This window comes from Dysidea avara, chromosome 3 (assembly GCF_963678975.1).
Source record: "Dysidea avara chromosome 3, odDysAvar1.4, whole genome shotgun sequence".
NCBI classification, from domain to species: Eukaryota; Metazoa; Porifera; class Demospongiae; order Dictyoceratida; family Dysideidae; genus Dysidea; species Dysidea avara.
Window position 1 is genome coordinate 33,408,844 of NC_089274.1, and position 24,794 is coordinate 33,433,637.

A 24,794-nucleotide genomic window follows, 5' to 3' on the forward strand; every position below is an offset into this window, starting at 1 on the left:
ACGGATGGGTCATAAGTGTTTTACAATGATCAGGTGCTGCCGAGTAATTTTCAAGAATGCAGCAGTAAAAGTAGTAAGCAGCAGCAGTTCAGTAATTATAGTAAGCCCGAGTCTCTGCAATGCAACAGATATAGTAGTAGCAGTATAGCTGTTTTAAAGAGCAGCAGCAACAAAAGCCACAAATCATTTTTTGCTATTAATCATCTAGACTAGATGGTAGTGTGTATTTATTTATTAGCAGCTATAGCTACTGCATGAAAGTGCAGTCAGCAATTCCGTGTGCTTAGGGGAAAAAAAGAGAAAATTATACATATAGCCACATTGGTGTAGTAATTTGAAATGTTAATAGAAAATCAGCCAAAGCAATTCAGTACTGGAACCAGTGTTAAATGCAGCTACGAGGACTCAGAATGACTGATTCAAGTTGAGTATAGCATACACCCTTGCACACATGTACAGATAAAATTGATTTGGTATATACTATATAAATGATCTTCAAAAAGTGTTGTAAAATGATTGAAGTCTAGATCTGGTGAGCTAACAGTTTCTTCTGGGAGGGAGTTCCATATCTGCATGCATGATCACTCCACTGGTGGATGGGAAGAAGGGTGCAGATATGTGTTTGGTTATGAGTTCCACTCTTGTATTGTTCTGGAGGTGGAAAAAGCTTTTGTGTACAGTAGCGATCAGTCACTTAGGTGGTAGCGCCTGGGTGTGACCCTCTAGGGCACAAGATTACCCTGACAAAAGTAGCTAACAAAGTAACAATACACTATAACTACACGAACAAACTTTCAACTTGGGCAGTCTAGTTTTTGTAAAGTGACTATTCTATCAAGTTATTTATTGACTGCTCTATTAGAATATTTTGCTTACAAGCACTGTCTAATAAGTGGGCACTACTGGCGCATGAAAATGTTTGAAATACCTATAAGTATATTTCATGGGCATGAAATTGATGAAATCCAGTGAAATACACATGAAATAAAACCATGAAAAAAATCATGACTGAAAATAATCATTTCATAGGGTTTTCACTTCATAGTCTCGCGTACCAGACGGTTTGTGTGGGGGTGGTAAATAAACCGTCTGGTCACTGTTGCACACTTTCCGTGATCACCAGGAATGCAATTAAGTGCTGGTCACTGTAAAGCGCTAATAACAATAAATTGCTGGAATCTAATCGAATTGCATCATTTTGGCGCGTTTGAAATGGCAGTTGTGTGCTAAATCCCTACGAGCAGATCAGAGGCGACGGTTAGATCGACTTCAAGAAGTAGCTGAAACTTTATTAAAGCTTTGCCTCAACAGTTCAACCTTGCCCAAAATCTTTTCCAGCCCAGACTCTTTCCTTTGTAAGCCTTGTGTTAGAAAAGTGGAGAACTTGAAAAGGCTAGAGGACGATTTATCAAAAACGAAATCAACCATTAAGTACCACCTGGATATGCTGAAAGAAAGACTTGGAATAAAGTACTTACAAAGTTATTTGTTTTTAATTTGTATGCCATAGTATGCATGCCTTACCATATTAGCCAGATGCCCATCTCTGGATGCACTGGTAGTTACAGTCTAGCTACAAATATGTAATGTTCTGTTTATAGCAATGAAGAAGCTGATATTGGTATGCACAGTTCCTCGAGCTTAACACCTCAAAGGAAATGATCAGCAACCACTGCAGGCTTGCAATGTGGACTAGAAACACCAAAGAGACGATGTCAATTGGACTCACCAATGCGACGTAAGATTGCTACAATTCAGCCCTCAGATACTTCTCCAGCTGTGGCGGTAAGTAATGATTTTGACTATTACACAGTCCTTGAATTGACTACATCAGGTATTGGTTAAAAGTGCAAAACGCACTCGCTGTCAGGTTATGACAAAGAAATCAGGATTCAAAAGGATTGCCAGAAGTCTAACCAAAAAAAAGCCAATCAGTATGGCCAAACATTTATTAAAGTATGTCAGAATTCGACAGAGGGTGCTATACTTGCTGGTAAAACAAATACAGTGTGAAATGTCTGTGTTGTGTGCTAAGAAGAGTAATTCAATGTTAAGAGAAACATCAATAGAAGAATTGGAAAAATTCAGCTGGAATAGTCTGTCAGAAGAGGTTAAGAGTGTTGCTCCAACCTTTTATACAATCTTGAAAGGATGTACAGAAGTGAAACGTAAGAAAAGAAATATACAGAGAAAAAGCAACTGTGTGTCTGATGTTGCTGTGTTTGGTGTTTGTACTGGTGCTCTATTACGACACCGGAAAATTCACATGAATGCTCTTCAACGTATTATCTCCTTAGTGTTACACAGTGGTCACAGTGGAAAACAGGTATAAACTGTGGTAATAGTATTGTAAATGTGTATTGTTGTATTAAATGTCAAGTATTTTGCTTTTCCCTTCACTAAGGTTTATGACAGGCTTCAAAAACTGCTTCTGTGCTTATCGCGGTATCGTACTTTAATCTACCTTGATCACGTTGGTGAAACATTTGACAAGGAAGTCGTTGAATGGAAAGAGACTGTTGTAAACTCTATGGTTGCTTCTGAGGTAATTACAACGTCACTATACACATTTGTTGTATCTGAAGATATTTTTAGAATGAACAACCTGCATTTGAGGCTCTTGATGCATTTAACAGTGCTCATTTAAAGGAAACTACTGATGAGACAATCCCAAACAACACACAATACATTGATGATGAATCCAGTCATGATGTGGAAACTGATGAAACAGACACATCTTATCAATCCACACCTCCATGCTCACCAACAAGGTTTACTGAAAGTACAATATGTAGTCCAGGTGTATCAGTGTTAACTGAAACAAGTTGCTGCAGTGATGATGAAGATGGGTTTCCCAATGATGAGTCCACCTCCCAACAAAGTATCAGTGTGTTGTCACCTAAAAAGATCCCATATAAACTGGTTGGAGACAACATTGATAAGAACATTACCCCAAGAGACATGCGATCGGATCATCAAACACGTTCATTTCATTTTTTTCACACATATGCTGTCAGACCTTAGTGGATTTAGTGAGAGTTGTGAGAAGGCTGAAGTGTTTATCGCTGATAAACTATTACCATCACAAAATGACAAGAAAGAAATCATTGAAAACTATACACAGTTATTTATTCGTGTTTTGATGAAGCATATCCCGTATTTTAAGAAACTTGGAAAAGGAATGGCAAGACACATTATGCATGAATATTATGCTGAGATGTCTCAAAGATCAGAAGTGGTACGGATGTTTTGTTTGCATGCATTATATGCATAGTTTATAATTTATTGAATAGGTACCTCTTGGAATTGAACTAAAGTCAGAGCAACATTTGGATGAAATGGTTGACATCTTATCATCTTTGCATAAATATTGTCAACCGTGACAACAGAAAAAGTTTTTGTTGAGGGAGAAGAGGATGAAATAGTTCATGATGAGTTCTCAAAAGTATTACTAGATATGATATCGTAGAATCAATAATTAATATTACCTCCGCATTCATATTTTTGCTGGGGTCATTCACAACATTCCTCCATTGTATTAAATTTCTTAACTGATACAATGTATCACCATTGCCACCTGAAGAACACTTGTACAATCTTTTCCAGATTACCTGCACACAACAGTGAGATGGGTCTACACTATAACACACATATACTCTTACACCCAAAAATGACATTTTAGCATGCCAATATTCAGTAACACCAACAAGACCACCAAGACAATCGATTTCCCTCTCAGAATTACTGCAAATACCCTTTCACCCTTGCACAAGTCATTTGATCTCCACCTGCCATTAGATAATGGTGACAAAAATTAAAATACCATATCAAACATACTTATGATAACCATTAGAATTATAATGTTTATTTTTGTGTACTGTGCGTGTGAAGATTTTTTTACACTTATTGTTGAAGCACACATCCTTGCAGCTGCTATGTCAGCATTTGAAATGTCGTCTGTAGATGACATACCAGTCAGTGTCCTATTCAGTAATGACCGTTGTTCCCTCAACAAAGATGACAGGCACACCATACTACAACTTGAAGTTACCAATGTAGTTGAAAAGTACGTACGTAATTAATCATGATAATGCATTAGATTCATTTTACCACACATATGTAGATCTAAACTATGGTGAAGATACAGAGAGACCAGAAGACAGGGACAAAATTTTCTCATATGCCTGCAAGGTGTTAACACTGGGTTTATTGTATCTAGAGTTTGTAGATGCCATTCGGGAGGCTGATGGCACACGTATCCTATGATGCTAGAAGTTTTTTTTACTTTACTTCAAAGTCAGTGGAAGGACTAATTATTCTATTGAGGCATTTGTATTGTTAGCCCAAGAGAAATACCTATTCTCTCCTCGCATGGCCATGCAACTAGGACTGTAAATATGCATGGTCTGCCAGGAAGAAACGTCTCATGTGATCTCTACATGGAACATCTCAATAGAGAATGCAAGAACTGTTTGTCTGGGCTTGGCTCGAACATTGCTGATTCATCAGTTACACGCATTAGAAAGTGTATTGGGAAAACAGAAAAGGTTTTAAGGAATTTTGATAGGAATAATAATTTACCACAATAAAGTGGTTCTCACACAACAAAGTCATCTAGAGAAGATATGAAGAAATTGCTACTTCAGTTGACAGAAAAATCAAAGGTATTTATTATGAATGAAGGACGATCACACAAAAACTTTTCATACTTTAAATTAAACATGCTTCGTCAGTTAGACGTTACAGCATTAAAACAGTGGATGTCAGAACAAATGCAAAAGTTGAACACATACACCTGATGGATACCGATACTGTGTTATTACATAAAAAAGTGGTACAATCACTACAGTTACAAATTAACTCACACACATCACAACACTTGCACAAAATTACTTTATCGTCAGATTTTAGACCTACTTCATCAAAATGTTGCATCAATAGATTTCTCTTACATTCAGTTTTGTTAGCAGTATACGACTTCTGTTCATTGATTCTTCAACGTGTTAAACCCCAGAAATATTGTACAGAGTGGCAGTAGCTGGTAGGCCATCTCTACCACCCCGACCTGTTTCCTGTAAATACATTTCAATGTCTGACGGGGAGCCCCAGTGAATAATATACCTCACATTTGGACAATCAATACCCATACCGAATGCCACTGTTGCAATCACTATACGCAACTTAGACTGGAGGTTACAGAATCCTTGTATGATCTTTTCTTTCACTGTGGGGTGTGTACATGATGTAAACATATCAACCATTCGATATTTAGCTTTGTCTGGAGCTCCTATGGGATCTGTAAACTCCTCTTGTAACCTGCTTTTTATGTACAGATAAACCTCACTACACCCTCCTGTAGTATTATCATGTGTCCTACAAAATATAATTGTTCTTTCTGTGTTTGTTCTCTTCAATTTCAATTTTTCAACTAATGGTGCAAATACTTCTTCAAGTGGTCCTGGTTTCTGGATCACAGTATATTTTACATTTGGCTTATTGGGTGAAACAGCAACGATGCTGACATTCCTCATACTTAGTATTTTGCAAATATCTCGACGAGATTTGGTGGTGGCAGTTGCAGTCAATGCCATGATGTGCACATACTCTGGAATCAAACTGTGAACTTCTCCCAAGTTTGCAAACTCAGTTCGAAAATTAGCTCCCCTACATAATAAGCAAATAACATTGGCTATATTTTAGTACATATTACTATAGTATTAAACATATTATATGTGTGCATCGTTTAACCATAATGTATCTACAGCTATGCAAAACCCACTGTACTTATTCATGATGACCCATCAAGTATGCAGTACTGCTGATACATGGTAGCTACGTACCACTTCTTAACACAATGGGCTTCATCTACTACAAATGCAACCAGCCTCTGCTGGTACACAGGACCGGCTTTGCAGCATGTCTCTCCAAGTTGAATCTTTATTCTGGGCTCATGTAAACTAATTGATACTCTCTTTCGCACACTTTTCTTATTTCCTCATCACTGTTGGCACCTCCAACATACACTGCAGTTAGGTTCCTTTCCATCATTGCTCTCACTTGATCCTTCATTAGACATATTAAAGGGCTCACAACAATAGCTACTGACTGGTGCAGTTGTTCAGGCCGCATCACACCAAAAGCTCGGGGAAGAATTGAATAACAGAGCGACTTTCCACTGCCTGTAGGTAAAGCAACAAAAACATCTCATCCTCTAATAAATTCTGAAATCGCTTCTAACTGCTTTGGCCTAAGTTCTCTATAACCAATGGTATTCACAACTTTGGTTAGAATTGCTTGTAATCGAGAATCACCCATTTTCTGGCACAAGAACAGTGCAGTGCAATTCGTGTAGCTAATTTGTCATTGTTCACAATAAGTATGTAAAAAATTCATATTTGATAATTTGTTTCGTCATTAAGTGCGCGAAGCGATTTGATTGGCTCTGCCAACATTCCGGCAGTGGTCCCAGAATGTGTGCAACAGTGACCAGACGGTTTATTTACCGCCCTCACAAACCGTCTGGCACGCGAGACTATTCACTTCATTGGTAAGGTTAAATTTCATCAGTAGGCATCCCATGAAATTTGTGGTATTTCAAGTCTTTTCATGGTGTTTCTATAATGGTAAATTCTCCACTAGCTCCATTTTCCATCTATCAAAAATAATTTCAAATATAGTAGCGTATTTATAAATACCGTGGACAGGTCTAGGAGGACTCTGAGGACGACTCACTTCACTTGGGAGTGACCTGTAGTGAGTGCCGTGACGAGTGTATTGCGAAGAAATACTGTAAGTAATGTGACAGTGTATATTTATTGAGGTGAATACAATGTCAGGCGGATTTTCCGATCCGTCCTCGATCAGTTGGAATATACGGAACCTAGCTACCTAAAATTAGGGAAAAGCGCTCGTAGGATTAGAAACAGCATCTCTAGGATTAGGCCACACCAACTCTAGCTGTTTCCCATCCCGCACCGCTCTAACTATTCCATTATTCCGTATTCTTCCATTATTTTCCGGTTATTCTTGCATTCTGTACAGGCCCATCTTGTATTAAACGGTAAGATACAGGGACGGATCCAGGAGCTGGCAAGGGGAGGGAGTAAGTTGTAGGTAGTTGGGGAGAACCAGATTCCCTAGTTCAGTGCTGCATTTTTGAAGCAGCAAATAATCACCTATTAGTAGTGTCTCACTGTTGATTTTTGCCATTTTGGCCTTTTCAGATGGTTGTGAAGTCTTAAAAGCTGTTTACAAGGCTCTGAATGTCTTAAAGAACAGTAACATGATACTTATTTTTAGAGGCGCTTAGTACGGACGAAGGTGTTGGGTGACAATCTAAGTCAATCTACAGTTAGTTTAACATTCGTTTGCTTTGGTTTCAGGTGAATTTGTAGTAAAATGTGCATATTTTCATTAGTTGATGAACTGATCTTGGCCTGACATAAAGTTTAGAAGCTATTTTAATCAGAAGCATGGCTGGCTCCTCCACAAGGTTGGGGGGGGGGGGGCATTTGCCCCAAATTCCCCATCCTGGATCCGTCATTGAGATAATTACCTGAATAGAAACCCAAAACGATACCGGTCTATAATTTATACTTGTACATATTATGTCTCTGTAAGGCCACTTCAACTAAATTTCTTGTTTCTCTGACCCGACCGACCCATAAAATTTGTGAATGAAATGTTTTTGTTCATTTTTAAGATCACGTGTTTGATCACATGAGCTTGTGGCGTCGATGTATTGTTGGTCATCCATATCTGCTATGCTTGGGGCAAGCTTGGTTATTACAAGAAGAGTTGTAAAAGCAGACTATGGATGGACGATTGGTCAATTAAATATACTAATCATTATCGAACATTGTAGTTATACGTGTTGCCATAACTTCAGTTTTAAAAATTATTACCATGCACCTATTGTTATTTTATTTATACCTACCTACCAACCCACTTTTCAACTAGTTTCAGTCCAAGAAACAAAAGATTTAGTTGAAGTGACCTAAGGGGAGAACGTTGGCAGGCTTTACCCTTTGTGTAACCCTTGTCAGGGCTCGTCCTTGTCTTTTGACAAAAATCGATAATCTAATCTAATGCACAGACCAGGTTGACACAAACCCAATCTCGGTTAACAATGAATGAACCTAGAATCGTAATTGTATAACTTACATCAGCACCATAGGGTCACTGATTACAACAAGTTGTATGGAGAAAATTTGTTCTCTGCATTTTTGGCAATCAACGAAAATTTAATACCACTTGTTTAATAGTTAAAACAATCAAGGCCCCATTCCAAGCGATCAAGCAAATCTTGATTCGCAGATGGACTAGCTATTGGTAGTGACTACCCCTTGTAGTCAGTGACCCTGTGGTGCTGATGTAATTATGATTATAGATTCATTGTTACCTGAGGCTGGGTCTGTGCATTGGACTTGCTAGATTATCGATTTTTGTCAAAAGACAAGGGTTACACAAAAGGCAAAGCCTGCAAACGTTCTCCCCTTACAGAGACATAATATGTACAAGTGCAACTTCAGTGGGGTAGATATTATAGACCGGTTTTGTTTTGTTTCATTTCATTTCCGGTTTCTATTTCGGTAATTATAACTTGCCTCTTGTAGCAGTGTCAGTTCATGTGTCAGCAATGTAGTCAAGTTGGCACAAATTCATGTAAGAGGAAGGTACAAGCTTAAGCATGCTTTCTACAGCTTTTTATAGTCGTGCCAGGAAAAAATGGGTTGAAAAGCTGCCAATCTTATAATGAAAATGGACTGCCCGACCATATACTAATGTGCGCCTGAGTCCAGGATGGGAAACAGAATTATTTGGAGTGGCCTTAGGAACAGCACCCCTAGGATTAGGAACAGTGCAACTATAGCTTTTTATACTCAATCACCCAGTCAGTTTTTGATTGCCGATCTCAGAAATAGCTATGTAGGTTGTAGGGTTGGAATTGAAGCACGGTGCTTTAAAACATACATTTTCCCTGAGGCTCTACATTAAAGAAAAATGGCACAATTGAATTAGGGAGCCATATGCATCTCACAGGAAGAAGTTTGTTACAAACAAAAACAGATATTATTGTCAGGGCTGGAGGTAGGAAAATTAGGCCATTGTAGATGTTTAAATTGCTACTAATATGGGTGATGCCTTGAGAGAGGAGTTGCTGTGAAGTGCAAAGCATGAGCATCTTCTAAAAGGAGGTCTTGGGGGCATGTTCTCCCAGGAAAATTTTTAAACATTAGAAACTCAGATATGCAATTTTTAGTGATATTTCACTGGTAGCTGTATGATATGCTTAGCCTTCCTTGTTCTTCGGACTTCTATGCTATATTATACATAGGTAGATTTGACATACAGTGGGGCACAGCATGAAACTTGCTATATGCACGGGTATTGTATAGTTCAGATGGGGTCTTGGGGTGCAACTCCCAGAAGTTGCAAGCTAACTCTCTTACCCCACATTGTGCCATTTTCAAATTGTGTTTGATCTCGTGATTGTTCACCAGTATCACTTCATCAGATGAAGCAGTACTGATGGACAATCACGAGATCGAAAACGACTGATGAAGCAATACTGGTGGACAATCATATGAGATCAAACGCTATTTGAAAATGGCATGATGTGGAATAAGAGAGTTTGCTCAGTAGTTCTATTGGACGAGTGGGTAGTTGAAGAGAGGAGTGATTTGTACCCATATCTCGTGAATGGTTGTACAAATTTAATGAAATTTGCTGTGTGGCCTATCCTAGTGTTGTTTTTTTTTGGACAGAAGGCGCCATGGAGCTATATATGCACTTGTAAAAATGCCATTTTCCTTCACTATCACTGTGTGGTGTGCTGGCTTTCTCAGCCACACAACACACTACTGTGCATCTTGATCTAAGCTTTAAAGTGGTAACTTGCATACCTTGATACTTGTTTTATCGCACAACCCTCTATGTAGTGTGTACGTACGTACATATAACTAGTACGCAATTGAACATGTAAATAACAACCAAGTGTACAGAGTATAGCAACAACATGTTTCAATGTAGGAGACACATTATGGATGATCTAATAGAAGATGTTGATTTTGAGGATGATCATCAAAAGCCGAAGTTGATTTTGGCACTAGCAAAGATATTACTTCAGTGTGTTACCACATCATTGTGGCTGATGATATCAGTAGCTTGTCTACCACTGTTCTTGTTAGGTCTCCTCAAATGGGGATTACCCCCTACAATACCAGTTTGGTCCAGATTCTGTAAATATTTTACTGCTGTGTTTACAGAAGGCAAGCCGAAAGAAAATATACCATTTACAAATCGAGTGTTGCTGTTTCTGATACTTTTCAATACACTTCTTAAGGTACCAGTCAATGGAGTGTGCTGGTATATAGATGAACTGTTATATCCTTCATACCACAAGGTTAATATTGATGAGCCAGTGTTCATGATTACAGCATCTCGTACTGGATCCACCCAGTTATGTCATTATTTGGAGAATGATACTAAAAATTTTATTTCTCCAACAGTAGCAGAAACTGCTTTACCTTACCTTTGGGTGTGGAAGTTAATAGTGTTAGTTGCTAATTCATTAGGGTTAAAACAAGAGCAAATGCTTAGCTTTACCCTATTTGGTAAAGAAGCTTTAAAACGTCATGAATTTGTGCTAAATAAATCTGATACATGGGATGGTTTAATTCGATCCTGGCATTTTGGTGTGCTTTCATCATATTTAGGGTGCTCTTTTATGAAATGGGGACTTTCACCTATTAAAACAAATGAACCTTTCGATTATGAATTTTGGAAGAGTCATGAACAATTCACACATTGCATACTGAAAAAAGTGATATACTGCCGTGGTAATCCTAATCAGCGTATGATAATCAAAGGACACTTTCTGACAATAGCAAAGGTCTTAGAGAAACAGTATCCTAAAGCAAAAATTTTTGTGGTTGTACGACATCCAGTGGATCGCATCCGCAGTTTGACTAACCTATTAAAAGTAGTTTCATGTGATGGACCATATAAAATGATGTATGGCTTGTTCCCTATGACTTGGAGGGTCGCTCGTGACTATGCAATTCATACACAAATTCCTTATTGTGAACAAGAAATGTTATTTTACAAAGATCCTGCTGACAACAAGCTTGTTATTCCATTCACTATGTATGTGAACAACTTGAGTGCTACTCTTCAACGTATTTACTCATTTTGTAATCTCCCAATACCAGATGATGTAGTGTCTAATGCTATTAGAATACAAAGCACCACACATGATCGTACAGAGCACCGAGCTAGCTATGATCCTAACTTCAACAAAAGTCTGACCAGTTTAGGAGTCAATGAGACAAAGATAAAAGAGCATCTTAGTGAGTACATTGCATGGATAAATACACTTGATGACTTCAAGAAAACAAATTAACACTATTACTATGTACCCAAAGAACTTAGTAAGCTAACTATGATTGTACATATTAATTACATTATACATGTAGATATGAACTTTTTAGACTAGTTACTACAATGATTCCTGCAAGATCACAGACCTGTGCATGTTGATGTGAGTAAAGCAACTGCGGTATATAAATGCATTTACAGATAGTTTGAATGCTGCATTTTATACTACGTACTTTTAGTCACTTGTTACATAAGCTCTCATGATGTGTATAAAAAGGCAATAAACAGTATCATATAGTATGGTAGTAACTGTATATGCTAGGGGTCATGGGGGTTTGCACTTTCTCACAAAAGAAACTACTGACCAGAAACCAACCTCGCAATGCCTTTATGGTACCTTGGCAGTATTAGTAAGTATAGCCAAGCCCAAAAGTGCCTTCAATACAACCTGAAATGCTTCCAATTGGTTGCTGTAAAATTTTAAATTTTTTAGAGAAACTTTCTACTGGCTGACTGACTGATGCCTTCAGACAATCATAACTTGATAACAATTGGGCCTACGCATTCATATGAAAACAATAAGTCCAGTATATACCATTCTTTCTTTTAATGCAGTATGCGCATGTTCACCAGTCATACAAGAAGTAAATGGTACAATGAGAAATGAGGAATTTTAAGTTTGATTAGGGATCATAGAAAAACAAGGGAGGTCACATACACCCGAAAATAAATTATACTAGTGGATGTTTGCCGTATTTGCTTGGGTAAATGTCATAGCCTTATTTCCACAATTCGATGCAGAGACTATGGTAAAAATTTGGCTAGTTTTATAAACATCGGCAAATTAATAAATGTTGTGCAAAGCCAGGATTATAGTACATTACCAGTGGCGTAGCCAGGAAAAAATTTTTAACAAGGCGAAGTTTATAATTTATATTGATCTAATTGAGAGGGTCTGTTTTTGACTCAACTACATGATTCACAAACACTTTGACTTTCAAGCATGAGTGGTACAGCATTTTCATGTTGACTCTCTGGTTGGATGGAAGAAACTGTTTCAGAAGCTAAGACTCTGAACATTTTCTACACGCCATAAGTAATGCTCCTAGACCAAATGCTACAGTATGCTATGCTTCAATTATTAGACTAGTTCAACACAAAAAAACTGACTTGTTCCGGAGATATATTGAGTGGTCAGGCCATCCATGGACTGCAACAGAGCTAGGTCATAGCCATGCATGCACACCATATGTGACTTGACTGAATTTGACAAAACTCAAGCCTGCTCAGCCTGAATTATTGAGCATTTTTAGCTGCCTCGGTTGCCTCAATGGCACTGCATTGCAGCACGGGTCCAAACAAATACATTGCATGCAGGGTTCAAACAAATTCATTAGCTAAAGTTCACGAATGCTTTTAAATTTTATTGATGATACATACAAAACTACAAATCACAGCATGTTTGATATATACAAGCCTCACAAGTTAGAAGACACAGTTTTACTGACTCAACACTTTACAGATCTAGAGAAAAGTTGAAATTGAATATCACAAGTATAGAAGTTTGTCAAAGGCTTGGTTCAGTGTTTATCAAACAATCTAAAACTGACCCATTCCCTAGGGCGTCCATTTGTGCTTAGGTAAAAATTGATTCTTCAATGTGTCCATCAAGGGTGGATTTAGGTTGGGGGGCTTGGAGGCCGCCACCCCTCCAAAATTTTAGTTAGAAAAATAGTAGAAGCTACAGTACAGGTGCAGTTATATCTAAAGCATGAAAACATGGAAAGAGTGAGAAGAGAAGAGCTAATCACTTCTAGGAGCCAACAAGAGGGGAACAAAGGGGTAAAAACCGCTAAACATCGAAATACTCTAATAGAACAGTCAACTACTCTAATAGAACATCCATCATTAAAATTCTTTAAACTATAAAGAGCAAAAACCAACTCTCACTTTGAACTTATACTGCAGCATTATGTTGTGCTCTTTCTATGAAAGCTAGTTACCACTGCTAGAAAATAATGATTTCGCTTAGTTAAAGTGGCTCACAACACTTAATAAGATTCAGTCAATATTATTGCCAAATTCAATCTCAGAAAGCTAAATTTGCAAAAAATTTTCCTGTGAGGACATGTTCCAATTAAGACCTCTTAGATAAAGCATGCTCCTTGTGCTGAATGTTCTTCTCACACTGCACTACTAGTTGTATCAACCAGCTGCAGATGCCACATTTTTTAGCCCCACTATAAATGCCCCTAGCTTAGCACCTCCCCCTAGATCCGCCCCAGTCCATTGCTACCATACTTGGCCCCACACCAGGCCTGCTAGTGTGGTTCATCCAAAAAGGCAACATCCCTTTCACAATTAACTTCATATCTCTTTCAGATATCGTCATGTATAGATAACTGGTGGTCTGAAAAATAGGAGGCAAAGTTTACATAACATTTTTGCTAGGGACTCTGGCAGTCTGCGAATGTAGAGCTGATAAGCATCGCTCTTCCATCTCCCCATCATCTTTATATCAGTGTTTGTTATGCCTACCTCTTTTGCTATGTTGCTGCTTCAATCTGGCAGCTGTGTGTTATATGAGGTGTCATTTAACCCTGAGTGCTTAATTACACATGCATACACTTAATATTAAACACATCTACACTTGACAAACATATACATGTGCCACAAGCATGTATATCTTTTGCACACATTCCATATGCATATGGTCAGTATGAGATTTCTATAAACTGTGTGTAGGGAAAGGCTGTGGCCCAGTATAATATTCTTGTGATTACAAACTACTGTAGGTAACCATAAAGTAACTGGCTCCTCAAACTGAACATGTAGCTATTTAGGACAGAAATAAATGTATAAAGGCCATGTACATAATATAAACTTAATTATTAGTTTCTCATCCCCACCCACATCACCATTTTTCTTAGGATTTGTTGCACCACTGGTGGCAATAGAGGCCAATTAACACCTTTTATAGTTGGTATCTAGCAAGAGCAGTCTAAGAAAATTACATTTTGAGTTTAACTAATTCAGTTATCTAGTTTGTAAAAAAATAAAAATCCACCCTCCAGTACTGCTATTTTGAGTACAGGAAGATGAGAAATTACTAATTAAGTATTGTATTGTATTGTATTAATGCTTTACAGTGACCAGCACTGAAGGTCTGCAGCAACATGTGTGTATGTGTCCTAAAGAAAAGTCGGATAAAGCGGCGGCTGTGATCAGTGCCACTACAGCAATCCTGTACACCACCATCAACGGATGGGTCATAAGTGTTTTACAATGATCAGGTGCTGCTGAGTAATTTTCAAGAATGCAGCAGTAAAAGTAGTAAACAGCAGCAGTTCAGTAATTATAGTAAGCCCGAGTCTCTGCAATGCAACAGATATAGTAATAGCAGTATAGCTGTTCTAAAGAGCAGCAGCAACAAAAGGCACAAATCATTTTTTGCAATCAATCATCTAGACTAGACGGTAGCGTGTATTTATTTATTAGTAGCTATACCGCATGCATGATAGTGCAGTCAGCAATACTGAGGGGGAAAAATGAGAAAATTATACATATAGCCACATTGGTGTAGTAATTTGAAATGTTAATAGAAAATCAGCCAAAGTAATTCAGTACTGGAATCATTGTTAAATGTAGCTACGAGGACTCAGAATGATTCAAGTTGAGTATAGCATACGCCCTTGTATACATGTACAGATAAAATTGATTTGATATATACTATATAGCTAGATGATCTTCGAAAAGTGTTGTAAAATGATTGAAGTCTGGTGAGCTAACGATTTCTTCTGGGAGGGAGTTCCATATCTGTATACATGACCACTCCACTGGTGGATGGGAAGAAGAGTGCAGATATGTGTTCAGTTATGAGTTCCACTCTTGTGCTGTTCTGAAAGTGGAAAAAACTTTTGTATACAGTAGCAATCACTTAGGTGGTAGCGCGTGGGTATGACCCTCTAGGGCACAAGACTACCCCGACAAAAGTAGCTAACAATACACTATAACTACACAAACAAACTTCAACTTGGGCAGTCTAGTTTTTGTAAAGTGACTATTCTATCAAGTTATTTATTGACTGCTCTATTAGAATATCTTGCTTACAAGCATGTCTAAGAAGTGGGCACTACTGGGATTTTTCGTCATGAAAATGGAATGAAAAATTTTGAAATACCTATAATTCATGGGGTGGTACCCATGAAATTGAACAACTCTCATGAAATCCAGTGAAATACATATGAAATAAAACCATGGAAAAAAAACCGTATTTCATCTTCATTGGTAAGGTTCAATTTCATCGGTAGGCAACCCATGAAATTTGAAGATTTCATTGGTATTTCAAAATTTTCAGTCTCTTCATGGTGTTTCTATATGATAAACCATATTATATCGAAAATAATTTCAAATAACAGTAACGTGTTTATAAATACCGTGGACAAGTCTAGAGCCGGGGACTCTGAGGACGACTCACTTCACTTGGGAGCTCGCTTGGGAGTGACCTGTAGTGAGTGCCGTGACGAGTGTATCGCGAAGAAATACTGTAAGTAATGTGACAGCTATATATTGAGGTGAATGCAATGTCAGGTAATCTAGAAATGATACAACATCGTGCTGCACGGTCTCGCACGGTTTGTATTAAATAAACCTTGGAGGAGGAACCATAGAGACAGTATAACTGACATGCTAGTAAGATTGAAATGGCAATCCCTTGAGAATCGTAGAAGACACTCACGTTTAATTCTGTTATTTAAGTTTGTAAACAAGATGATACACATTCCTACCCAGTATTTGCCAGCGCCATCCCCCTTAACAACTACCACGATCAAAAGCTCATGCAACTGTTCGCCAGAATTAACCGTTATCTTTATTCATTTTTACGAGGACAATCCCGGACTGGAACAACTTGAACATTGAAGACTTAAGTAATTGTGATTTAGATTCCTTTAAAGGTTATTTATCGCATTGTTAGTTAGGGGGCATCTCCAAACTGATTTTGGTACGCTTAACGTCATAATGACGCTAACTTCAGACCCCCCCTCCCCCTCTCCTTAACGTCACACTATGAAAACAATGCATTGGCAATAGAAGCACAAAACGTTATATTCTTTACCTGAAAACATTAGTCTACAAGCAGTATAGCTGCTTGCACGTCAATTCCTCTATTCCTATAGCTGTTTACACTATAACTGCTTTAATAAAAATTTATAACATCATGGCCTGAACCCCCCTCCCCCCTTAACGTCATTATGACGTTAAGCGTACCAAAATCAGTTTGGAGATGCCCCCTTAGCCACTACACATGATTTTTGTACATTAACGTTGTACCCTTGATGGGTTTTGCTAAACAAATAAATAAAATCTTGGATTCCTCCGATCCGTCCTCGATCAGTTGGAATATACGGAACCTAGCTGCCTAAAATTAGGAAAAGCGCTCGTAGGATTAGAAACAGCATCCCTAGCACACCAACTCTAGCTGTTTCCCATCCCGCACCGCTCTAAATATTCCATTATTCCGTATTCTTCCATTGTTTTCCGGTTATTCTTGCATTCTGTACAGGCTCAGTAAGACCCATCTTGTATTACAGCATTAAATGGTAAGATAATTACCTGAATAGAAACCTGAAACGAAACCGGTCTATAATTTGTACTTGTACATATTATGTCTCTGTAAGGGGAGAATGTTGGCAGGCTTTACCTTTTGTGTAACCCTTGTCCGGGCTCGCCCTTGTCTTTTGACAAAAATCAATAATCTAATCTAATGCACTGACCAGGTCAGCACAAACCTAATCTCGGTTAACAATGAATGAACCTAAAATCGTAATTGTATAACTTACATCAGCACCATAGGGTCACTGATTACAACAAGTTGTATGGAGAAAATTTGTTCTCTGCATTTTTGGCAATCAACGAAAATTTAATACCACGAAAATTTCTTGTTAGTTAAAGCAATCAAGGCCCCATTCCAAGCGATCAAGCAAATCTTGATTTGCAGATGGACTAGCTATTGGTAGTGACTACCCCTTGTAGTCAGTGACCCTGTGGTGTTGATGTAATTATGATTATAGATTCATTGTTACCTGAGGCTGGGTCTGTGCATTGGACTTGCTAGATTATCGAATTTTGTCAAAAGACAAGGGTTACACAAAAGGCAAGCCTGCAAACGTTCTTCCCTTACAGAGACATAATACGTACAAGTGCAACCTCAGTGGGATAGATATTATAGACCGGTTTTGTTTTGTTTCATTTCATTTCCGGTTTCTATTCCGGTAATTATAACTTACCTCTTGTAGCAGTGTCAGCTCACGTGTCAGCAATGTAGTCAAGTTGGCACAAATTCATGTAAGAGGAAGGTACAAGCTTAAACATGCTTTCTACAGCTTTTTATAGTCGTGCCAGGTAAAAAATGGCTTGAAAAGCTGCCAATCTTATAATGGAAATGGACCGCCTGCCCATATGCAAATATGCGCCTGAGTCCAGGATGGGAAACAGAATATTGTTTGGAGTGGCCTTAGGAACAGCAACCCTAGGATTAGGAACAGTGCAACTATATCTTTTTATACTCAATCACCCTGTCAATTTTTGATTTCCGATCTCAGAAATAGCTATGTAGGTTGTAGGGTTAGAATTGAAGCACAGTGCTTTAAAACGTACATTTTCCCCGAGGCTCTACATTAAAGAAAAATGGCACAATTGAATTAGGGAGCCATATGCATCTCATATGAAGAAATTTGCTAGGAACAAAAACAGATATTATTGTCAGGCTGGAGGTAAGAAAATTAGGCCATTGTAGGTGTTTAAATTGCTACTAATATGGGTGATACCTTGAGAGAGGAGTTGCTGCGAAGTGTAAAGCACGAGCATCTTCTAAAGGGAGGTCTGGGGGGGTGCATGTTCCCCCAGGAAAATTTTGAAATATTAGAAACTCAGATATGCAATTTTTAGTGGTATTTCACTGGTAGCTGTTAGCCTGCCCTGTTGTTCTTCAGACTTTCTATGCTATATTATACATAGGTAGATTTGACATACAGTGAGGCACAGCATGAAACTTGCTATATGCACGGATATCATATAAGTTAGAAGTTCAGAAGGGGTCTTGGGGTACAACTCCCAGAGCTGCAGGCTTGACAATGCCTCAATTAAAACTAGCAACTCCACCCCCTCCCTCCCCAAGATTTTTACAGGGAGCCTAGCAAAGCCCCCTTAGAGTAGTATATATTTATTAGCAGCTAAACAGTGAACTCACTGTAGCTACACAGCTATTTAAATGTAGTATACTATACTGGAAGAGTATACTGTAGTCTGAACTCTCTTATCCCACATTGTGCCATTTTCAAATTGTGTTTGATCTTGTGATTGTCCACCAGTATCGCTTCATCAGATGAAGCAATACTGATGGACAATCACGAGATCAAAATGACTGATGAAACGATACTGGTGGACAATCACAAGATCAAATGCTATTTCACAATGTTGGATAAGAGAGTTTGCTCAGTAGCTCTACCGGACGAGTGGGTAGTTGAAGAGAGGAGTGATTTGTACCCATATCTCGTGAATGGTTGTACAAATTTAATGAAATTTGCTGTGTGGCCTATCCTAGTGTTTTTTTAGACAGAAGGCGCCATGGAGCTATATGTGCACATGTAAAAATGCCGTTTCCTGTCACTATCACTGTGTGGCGTGCTGGCTTTCTCAGCCGCACAACACACTACTGTGCATCTTGGTCTAAGCTTTAACGTGGTAACTTGCATACCTTGCATACTTGTTTTATCACACAACCCTCTATGTAGTGTGTACATATGTACATATAGCTAGTACACAATTGAACATGCAAATAACAACCAAGTGTACAGAGTATAGCAACAACATGTTTCAATGTAGGAGACACATTATGGATGATCTAATAGAAGATGTTGATTTTGAGGATGATCATCAAAAGCCGAAGTTGATTTTGGCACTAGCAAAGATTTTACTTCAGTGTGTTACCACATCATTGTGGCTGATGATATCGGTAGCTTGTCTACCACTGTTCTTGTTAGGTCTCCTCAAATGGGAATTACCCCCTACAATACCAGTTTGGTCCAGATTCTGTAAATATTTTACTGCTGTGTTCACAGAAGGCAAGCCGAAAGACAATGTACCATTCACAAATCGAGTGTTACTGTTTCTGATATTTTTCGATGTGCTAGTTAAAGTGCCAGTCAATGGAGTGTGCTGGTATATAGATGAGCTGTTATATCCTTCATATCACAAGGCTAATATTGATGAGCCAGTGTTCATGATTACAGCACCTCGTACTGGATCCACCCAGTTATGCCATTATTTAGAAGATGATGTTGACAACTTCCTTGTTCCAACGATAGCTGAAGGATTGTTCCCTTACATCTGGATTTGGAAGTTAGCAGTATCAGTTTTACAAATTAAGCAAGAACGTTTTGGTACCATGTTTGGTACAGAATTAAGAAAGCGTCATGAATTTTCTTGGGTTAGAGGTGATACTTGGGATGGAATAGCACGTAACTGGCAATTTAGTGTGTGCAATTGTTATTTAGGGTCGGCTTTCATGAGGTGGGGTTATTCTTATGCTAGATTAAATGAACCGATAGATGAAGAACTTCTAAAGAGTATTATGCTATTCACGAAATATGTGATTAAGAAAGTAGCATACTGTCGTGGCAAGCCCAAACAACATGTGTTACTTAAAGGACACTTTCTATTAATCGCCAAGGCCTTAGAACAACAGTATCCTGATGCTAAATTTGTAACAGTCGTACGGAATCCAGCTAATCGTCTATGTAGCTATGTGAACCTGATAAAAGTGACGGTTAATGATTCAGTTTATAAGATGAAGTACGGCTTATTTCCTACAACCTGGAGGGTTATTCGTGACCATGTCATTCCTACCCAAATAGCTTACTGCGAACAAGAAATGTTATTTTACAAAGATCCTGCTGACAACAAACTTGTTATTCCATTTACCATGTATGTGAACAACTTGAGTGCTACTCTTCAACGTATTTACTCATTTTGTAATATTCCAATACCAGATGATGTTGTGTCTAATGCTATTAGAATACAAAGCACCACACACAATCGTACAGAGCACCAAGCTAGCTATGATCCTAACTTCAACAAAAGTCTGAGGAGTTTAGGAGTGAAGGAAAATAAATTACAACAACATCTAGGTGAGTACATTGAATGGATTAACAATTTGGAAGATTAGCTTTAATGAACAAGTGTATGATTAATGTCAGATGTAAATTTAATATTTGTGTTGATCACCATATTATTAATACCATCAAAAATTGACTCAATCATACTTCACAAGGGACACAAGCATATCGGAGATACATGTAGCAGTACAGTCTAGCAGAGCTTTATTGGATGTTCTATTAGAGTAGTTAACTATTTGTTAGATCATTAAAATTTTACAACATGACTTTGACCACCTCTCACTGATTCCTAGGCCTTCTCAGTGTTGCTCTTTCCATCTTTTTATGCAGCATAATACACCTGTTAAGTTACACACATAGCTTAAAATTTACATACAGTAGCTACTTATTAATTGATAGTACACAAATCATGATTGTAATTCCTGTAAGTGCATTGTAATAGTCTCACTGGGTAATTTATAATACTCGTTTATTTAATCTAGGATATTTGTACATTTTCTATATACTTCAATTACAAATATACAGTGGCATATCTAGGGCGAGCTCTGCCTTATTAAAATATAAAAGGCATGCAAGATGGAGACACTCTAACAGAATAATCAAATACTCTAAAAAAAGTGGTGGTCCAGATTTGAAGCATTCTATGTATAGTTACAAAGAAAACTAAATCATTTTATATACTTCATCAGTGATTGAGATATATAGTTGCCTTAGTTGGGCTCTTAATTTTCTTCTTAGAATATACAAGCATATACACAGACATTCTACTTTGCAGCTACCTTGTGCCCTACAAAACCAGATAGCCTACAAAACTGCTATAGAATACAGAACGGTTGCAGGGTGTAGTCAGGAGAGAGTTCCAACAGTAGTAGCTCTACACTGAGGTACAGACATTTAGGGGTCTGCCCACAGCCGCTGAGAGACTTTTAATATGATTCAAAAGAATTAAAACTCAACAGATTCTTATATATTTATGTATGGTTGTATAACTTGAGGTATAACTCTTAGGAAGCAAATAACTAGTGGTACTACCCATTCAGACATGAGTACACTGACAAAAATGGAATGAGATGCTTAAACATTTAAAAAGCTACACTACAATCATTTTCTAACAACAATTAAGGGTGCATTTTAATTGCAGGTTAGTAGTACAAGTTCATACTTGGTTTTGCATTGCCTACAGTACATTTACAGCTATGTAAAAGGGCTCATATTGAACCTTCCCTGAGAGATGAGTGTAAGTTTTATGGTACTAGTAACTGTGCTGCTCTGTATATTGCTACTCACTTGTCATGACTGCCTAATTAAACTGGTGTGTTTGGCTGTTGTATACTTAGTTATTTAATTTTGAAAGTAGGGGGGGGTTTCCTGAAACCTCCTCCCTATGCATCTGGGCTGCAAGGGAAACTGCAGTGTATGAAAGAATTATGTCCATGTAGATCTGTGTGATACTTGTGCACAACCATCAAATTGCATGTAAATCAATGATAAATTATGTGATTCCAGTAGAAGAGTTGTGACCGTGACATGCATGCTTATACTCATGAGGTTAAGATTAGTTCACATGTGTGTGCAGTATATTATATTGACATGTTGGTGATGATGTGATATCTAGAGTATATAATGGGGAGGCCTCCCCATTATATACTCTTGGTGATATACACCCAGGTCATAGTAACAGGGAACTTCTTAAATAGGGAAGCTCCGATATGATCTTTTGGTACTCTTTTTTTTCCTTGCATGTGCTTGTAATCCCTAGCAGCATCAACTGTGTCCAAGAGGTAAGTCAACTCCAACATGGCCATGACTTGGTTATCTAGTTTTGCATAACTATACATATGACAGGATGATATGGTGTAATGAGTAGAGAAGGGAGAATTGTCTGGGGATAGTCACTTGCAGATATGTTGGCATGCACACAACAAGTTCACAACATAATCCAGCAAGATATACAGTGGACAAATGTTGTCATGACAAGTAAAATGGCTCTATGATAGACAGCCATGCAGTGCATCCAAAATATGAGTTGTTGTATATAAACTAAGTATACCCACACACAAAATACACTTTGGACCACATGCAATGTGTCGGTGTTGTAAATTTACTGCTGCGAGAAGAGTACATACTAGTGCCAAAGGTGGCAAGGAGAATAAAGGAGAAATGGACTCACTGTATGACAATCTATTCCAAGTCTCACAACAAGATTCGAGAGATATCAAGTCTTTTTGAACGTTCATGAACAACAGTAATGTTTGACTCCACAAAAAAAATGGTTAAATGCTTAACCTACAAGTGAAATCATTACTCTAACAGAACAGCCAGTACTTTATTTGACAAAATTGATACTCATTAGTTGTAGTACTATCATAGGTTACTATTACAGCAAGCAGTTACAATATTCACCAATGTATGAACAGGCAATTGTTGACAAGTTTTTGGCTATGTACTATATAACTGTTACACATATATACAGGAAATATGTAAACTTACCTAGAATTAGTCCACTTACTTTGCCTGCTAGAAACATGATCGAAAAATTACTCATTTTATTCTTACATGATATAATACACAAAGCCACCTTGAATAAGCATCTTGTGCTGTAAGCAAAACATAGGACGTATCCATAATGCATTCATTTACCTAACTGTGGTACACCAACTGAAGGTATATGTGAAAAAAAATTGAAGCATTAACAATTATTTTAGTATACTTGCTACTGTCTAGCTATACAGCCTGGCTCACATGTGCATACTAGTGAAAAATGTAATAGCTATGAATAAAAGGGTATTGCTTATACACCCCATGCACAAAAAAAAATTGAATTTTCAACTAGAGTAGGGACCATAGCACATCGACAAAAAGTACTGAAACAAACTGGAGTAGTGCATGCTCGATATTAAATCACAGTAAACAACAAGAAGTGTTATATCCCTACTGTGCTCAAGACACCATAATGGAAATGCACAGTAGGGATATAACACTTAGTGTGATTTAATATCGTACAGCATTCCAGCTTGTTTCAGTACTTTTTATCAATGTGCTATGGTCCTTACTCTAGCAGAAAATTCCAATTTTTTGTGCACTTGTTTGTTAACTTTTTCTTGTAAAATAAAATTATTATGATTGGTGAATCCACGCATACCGCATCAAAAGAAAAGAAATAGCGCTGTGCACCCCCAGCTATCAATTATCATCTGAAAAGTGAAGTATCCATTACGCTTTGTTGTCAGCTATGTTCAACCCATTATACAGCAATACCAAGAACTGTTCGAAAAGCACCTCTACCATCAAAGTAGCAAAAATACGGATGATTTACGAAGGGAAGCCATCTCACGCTACCGCCAAATCGACACCTTTTGTTTTCGAATGGGATGGATATTGGTAAGTCCATGAAGAATACATTGTTCGTACTGCGGTATGCCAAAAGGCACTTGTCCGGATGAAGTGACATCAAACAGTGAAAAAATCAAGCCCGTAGCCTTAGCCGTTATCAAGTTATGCTTGTCTGAAGGCATCACTATGAGTTAGCTACTCTATCAGTCAGTCAGTAGAAAATTTCATTTAATAATTTTTTCAGTTTCATAGCAACTTGTTGAAAGCATTTCGGGTCAATCTGAAGGCTTGTTTGGGCTTAATTTTACCTAACCAATACTGCCTCATTGTTGTCAGGGAATAGTGAGGCTGTTGTTTGGGTGATTTTTTTTAATGTGCCACACCCAAACGTTTGTGGTCCCTACTATAAGTACTATTGTACTGCATGATACTATTGATTATCATACTGGTATGATAAGTACTGCTGTAATGATTTTCTCAAGTGTTGTGGGACCTCACAGTGGAGCCTGGGAAGTGGCTGGAGCCAGTTTTTTTTTTTTTTTATCCCTCTTGGCAGTCCTGTATGTATAGAGGGTTTGATTGGTGGTGGATATATGCATGGAGATTTATTAGACTGAGCTATGAAGCAGACATTCGTCACCAATTCCAGTTAGTGCAGTACACCTACAAATTTTTTGTCACTGGTCAATTGCCTACCAATAATTGGCAATAACCAGTTAATTGGTTTGTGTGTATATTGGCAGACGTAATGTACTCAACAAGCCTGCTGGAAGGTTTAGGGTGGTAACAAAGTGACCATCAACATCCTGTCTTGCAATAACAGTTATTACAGTCACATATTTACATATGCTTTGAGGTTATGTTATGATGTTAACACTTGTCAGCAGGGGTAATTAATTTATGGCT

At 37.9% G+C, this 24,794-nt stretch overlaps 4 protein-coding genes across 4 annotated transcripts; 3 read left to right on the forward strand and 1 right to left on the reverse strand.

Annotated features, from left to right (window-relative positions):
- Window positions 1–1,240: 1,240 nt before the first annotated feature.
- LOC136251915 (uncharacterized) lies at window positions 1,241–4,395 on the forward strand. The gene is made up of 8 exons (XM_066044308.1): window positions 1,241–1,470; window positions 1,602–1,785; window positions 1,835–2,326; window positions 2,405–2,545; window positions 2,596–3,238; window positions 3,294–3,445; window positions 3,916–4,066; window positions 4,124–4,395. Exons 2-5 carry the CDS (start codon window positions 1,732–1,734, stop codon window positions 3,022–3,024), a joined length of 1,116 nt encoding a protein of 371 aa, XP_065900380.1. The 5' UTR covers window positions 1,241–1,470; window positions 1,602–1,731; the 3' UTR covers window positions 3,025–3,238; window positions 3,294–3,445; window positions 3,916–4,066; window positions 4,124–4,395.
- A 608-nt stretch (window positions 4,396–5,003) lies between these two features.
- LOC136248470 (ATP-dependent DNA helicase RecQ-like) lies at window positions 5,004–6,129 on the reverse strand. Its single transcript, XM_066040249.1, has 4 exons — window positions 5,983–6,129; window positions 5,841–5,935; window positions 5,127–5,664; window positions 5,004–5,072 (listed from the first exon to the last, which is right to left on the reverse strand). The coding sequence occupies exons 1-4, from the start codon at window positions 6,127–6,129 to the stop codon at window positions 5,004–5,006; spliced, it is 849 nt and encodes a 282-aa protein (XP_065896321.1).
- Window positions 6,130–6,681: 552 nt separating this feature from the next.
- On the forward strand, window positions 6,682–11,684 carry LOC136251916 (uncharacterized). Its single transcript, XM_066044309.1, has 2 exons — window positions 6,682–6,789; window positions 10,033–11,684. The coding sequence occupies exon 2, from the start codon at window positions 10,043–10,045 to the stop codon at window positions 11,402–11,404; it is 1,362 nt and encodes a 453-aa protein (XP_065900381.1). The 5' UTR covers window positions 6,682–6,789; window positions 10,033–10,042; the 3' UTR covers window positions 11,405–11,684.
- Window positions 11,685–15,664: 3,980 nt separating this feature from the next.
- LOC136251917 (uncharacterized) lies at window positions 15,665–20,686 on the forward strand. The gene is made up of 2 exons (XM_066044310.1): window positions 15,665–15,925; window positions 19,264–20,686. Exon 2 carries the CDS (start codon window positions 19,274–19,276, stop codon window positions 20,603–20,605), a length of 1,332 nt encoding a protein of 443 aa, XP_065900382.1. The 5' UTR covers window positions 15,665–15,925; window positions 19,264–19,273; the 3' UTR covers window positions 20,606–20,686.
- Window positions 20,687–24,794: the final 4,108 nt, after the last annotated feature.

What these genes read in the sequence shown, in the direction of transcription:
- LOC136251915 (XM_066044308.1), top strand. Translation starts at nt 1,732, where the DNA reads ATGCGACGTAAGATTGCTACAATTCAGCCCTCAGATACTTCTCCAGCT. An exon ending in ATACTTCTCCAGCTGTGGCG is followed by an intron (nt 1,786 to 1,834) that starts GTAAGTAATGAT and finishes TGACTACATCAG; the next exon opens with GTATTGGTTAAAAGTGCAAA. An exon ending in ACTCTATGGTTGCTTCTGAG is followed by an intron (nt 2,546 to 2,595) that starts GTAATTACAACG and finishes AGATATTTTTAG; the next exon opens with AATGAACAACCTGCATTTGA.
- LOC136248470 (XM_066040249.1), bottom strand. Translation starts at nt 6,129, where the DNA reads ATGCGGCCTGAACAACTGCACCAGTCAGTAGCTATTGTTGTGAGCCCT. An exon ending in GCCCATTGTGTTAAGAAGTG is followed by an intron (nt 5,665 to 5,840) that starts GTACGTAGCTAC and finishes CTTATTATGTAG; the next exon opens with GGGAGCTAATTTTCGAACTG. An exon ending in TGGGTATTGATTGTCCAAAT is followed by an intron (nt 5,073 to 5,126) that starts GTGAGGTATATT and finishes ATGTATTTACAG; the next exon opens with GAAACAGGTCGGGGTGGTAG.
- LOC136251916 (XM_066044309.1), top strand. Translation starts at nt 10,043, where the DNA reads ATGGATGATCTAATAGAAGATGTTGATTTTGAGGATGATCATCAAAAG.
- LOC136251917 (XM_066044310.1), top strand. Translation starts at nt 19,274, where the DNA reads ATGGATGATCTAATAGAAGATGTTGATTTTGAGGATGATCATCAAAAG.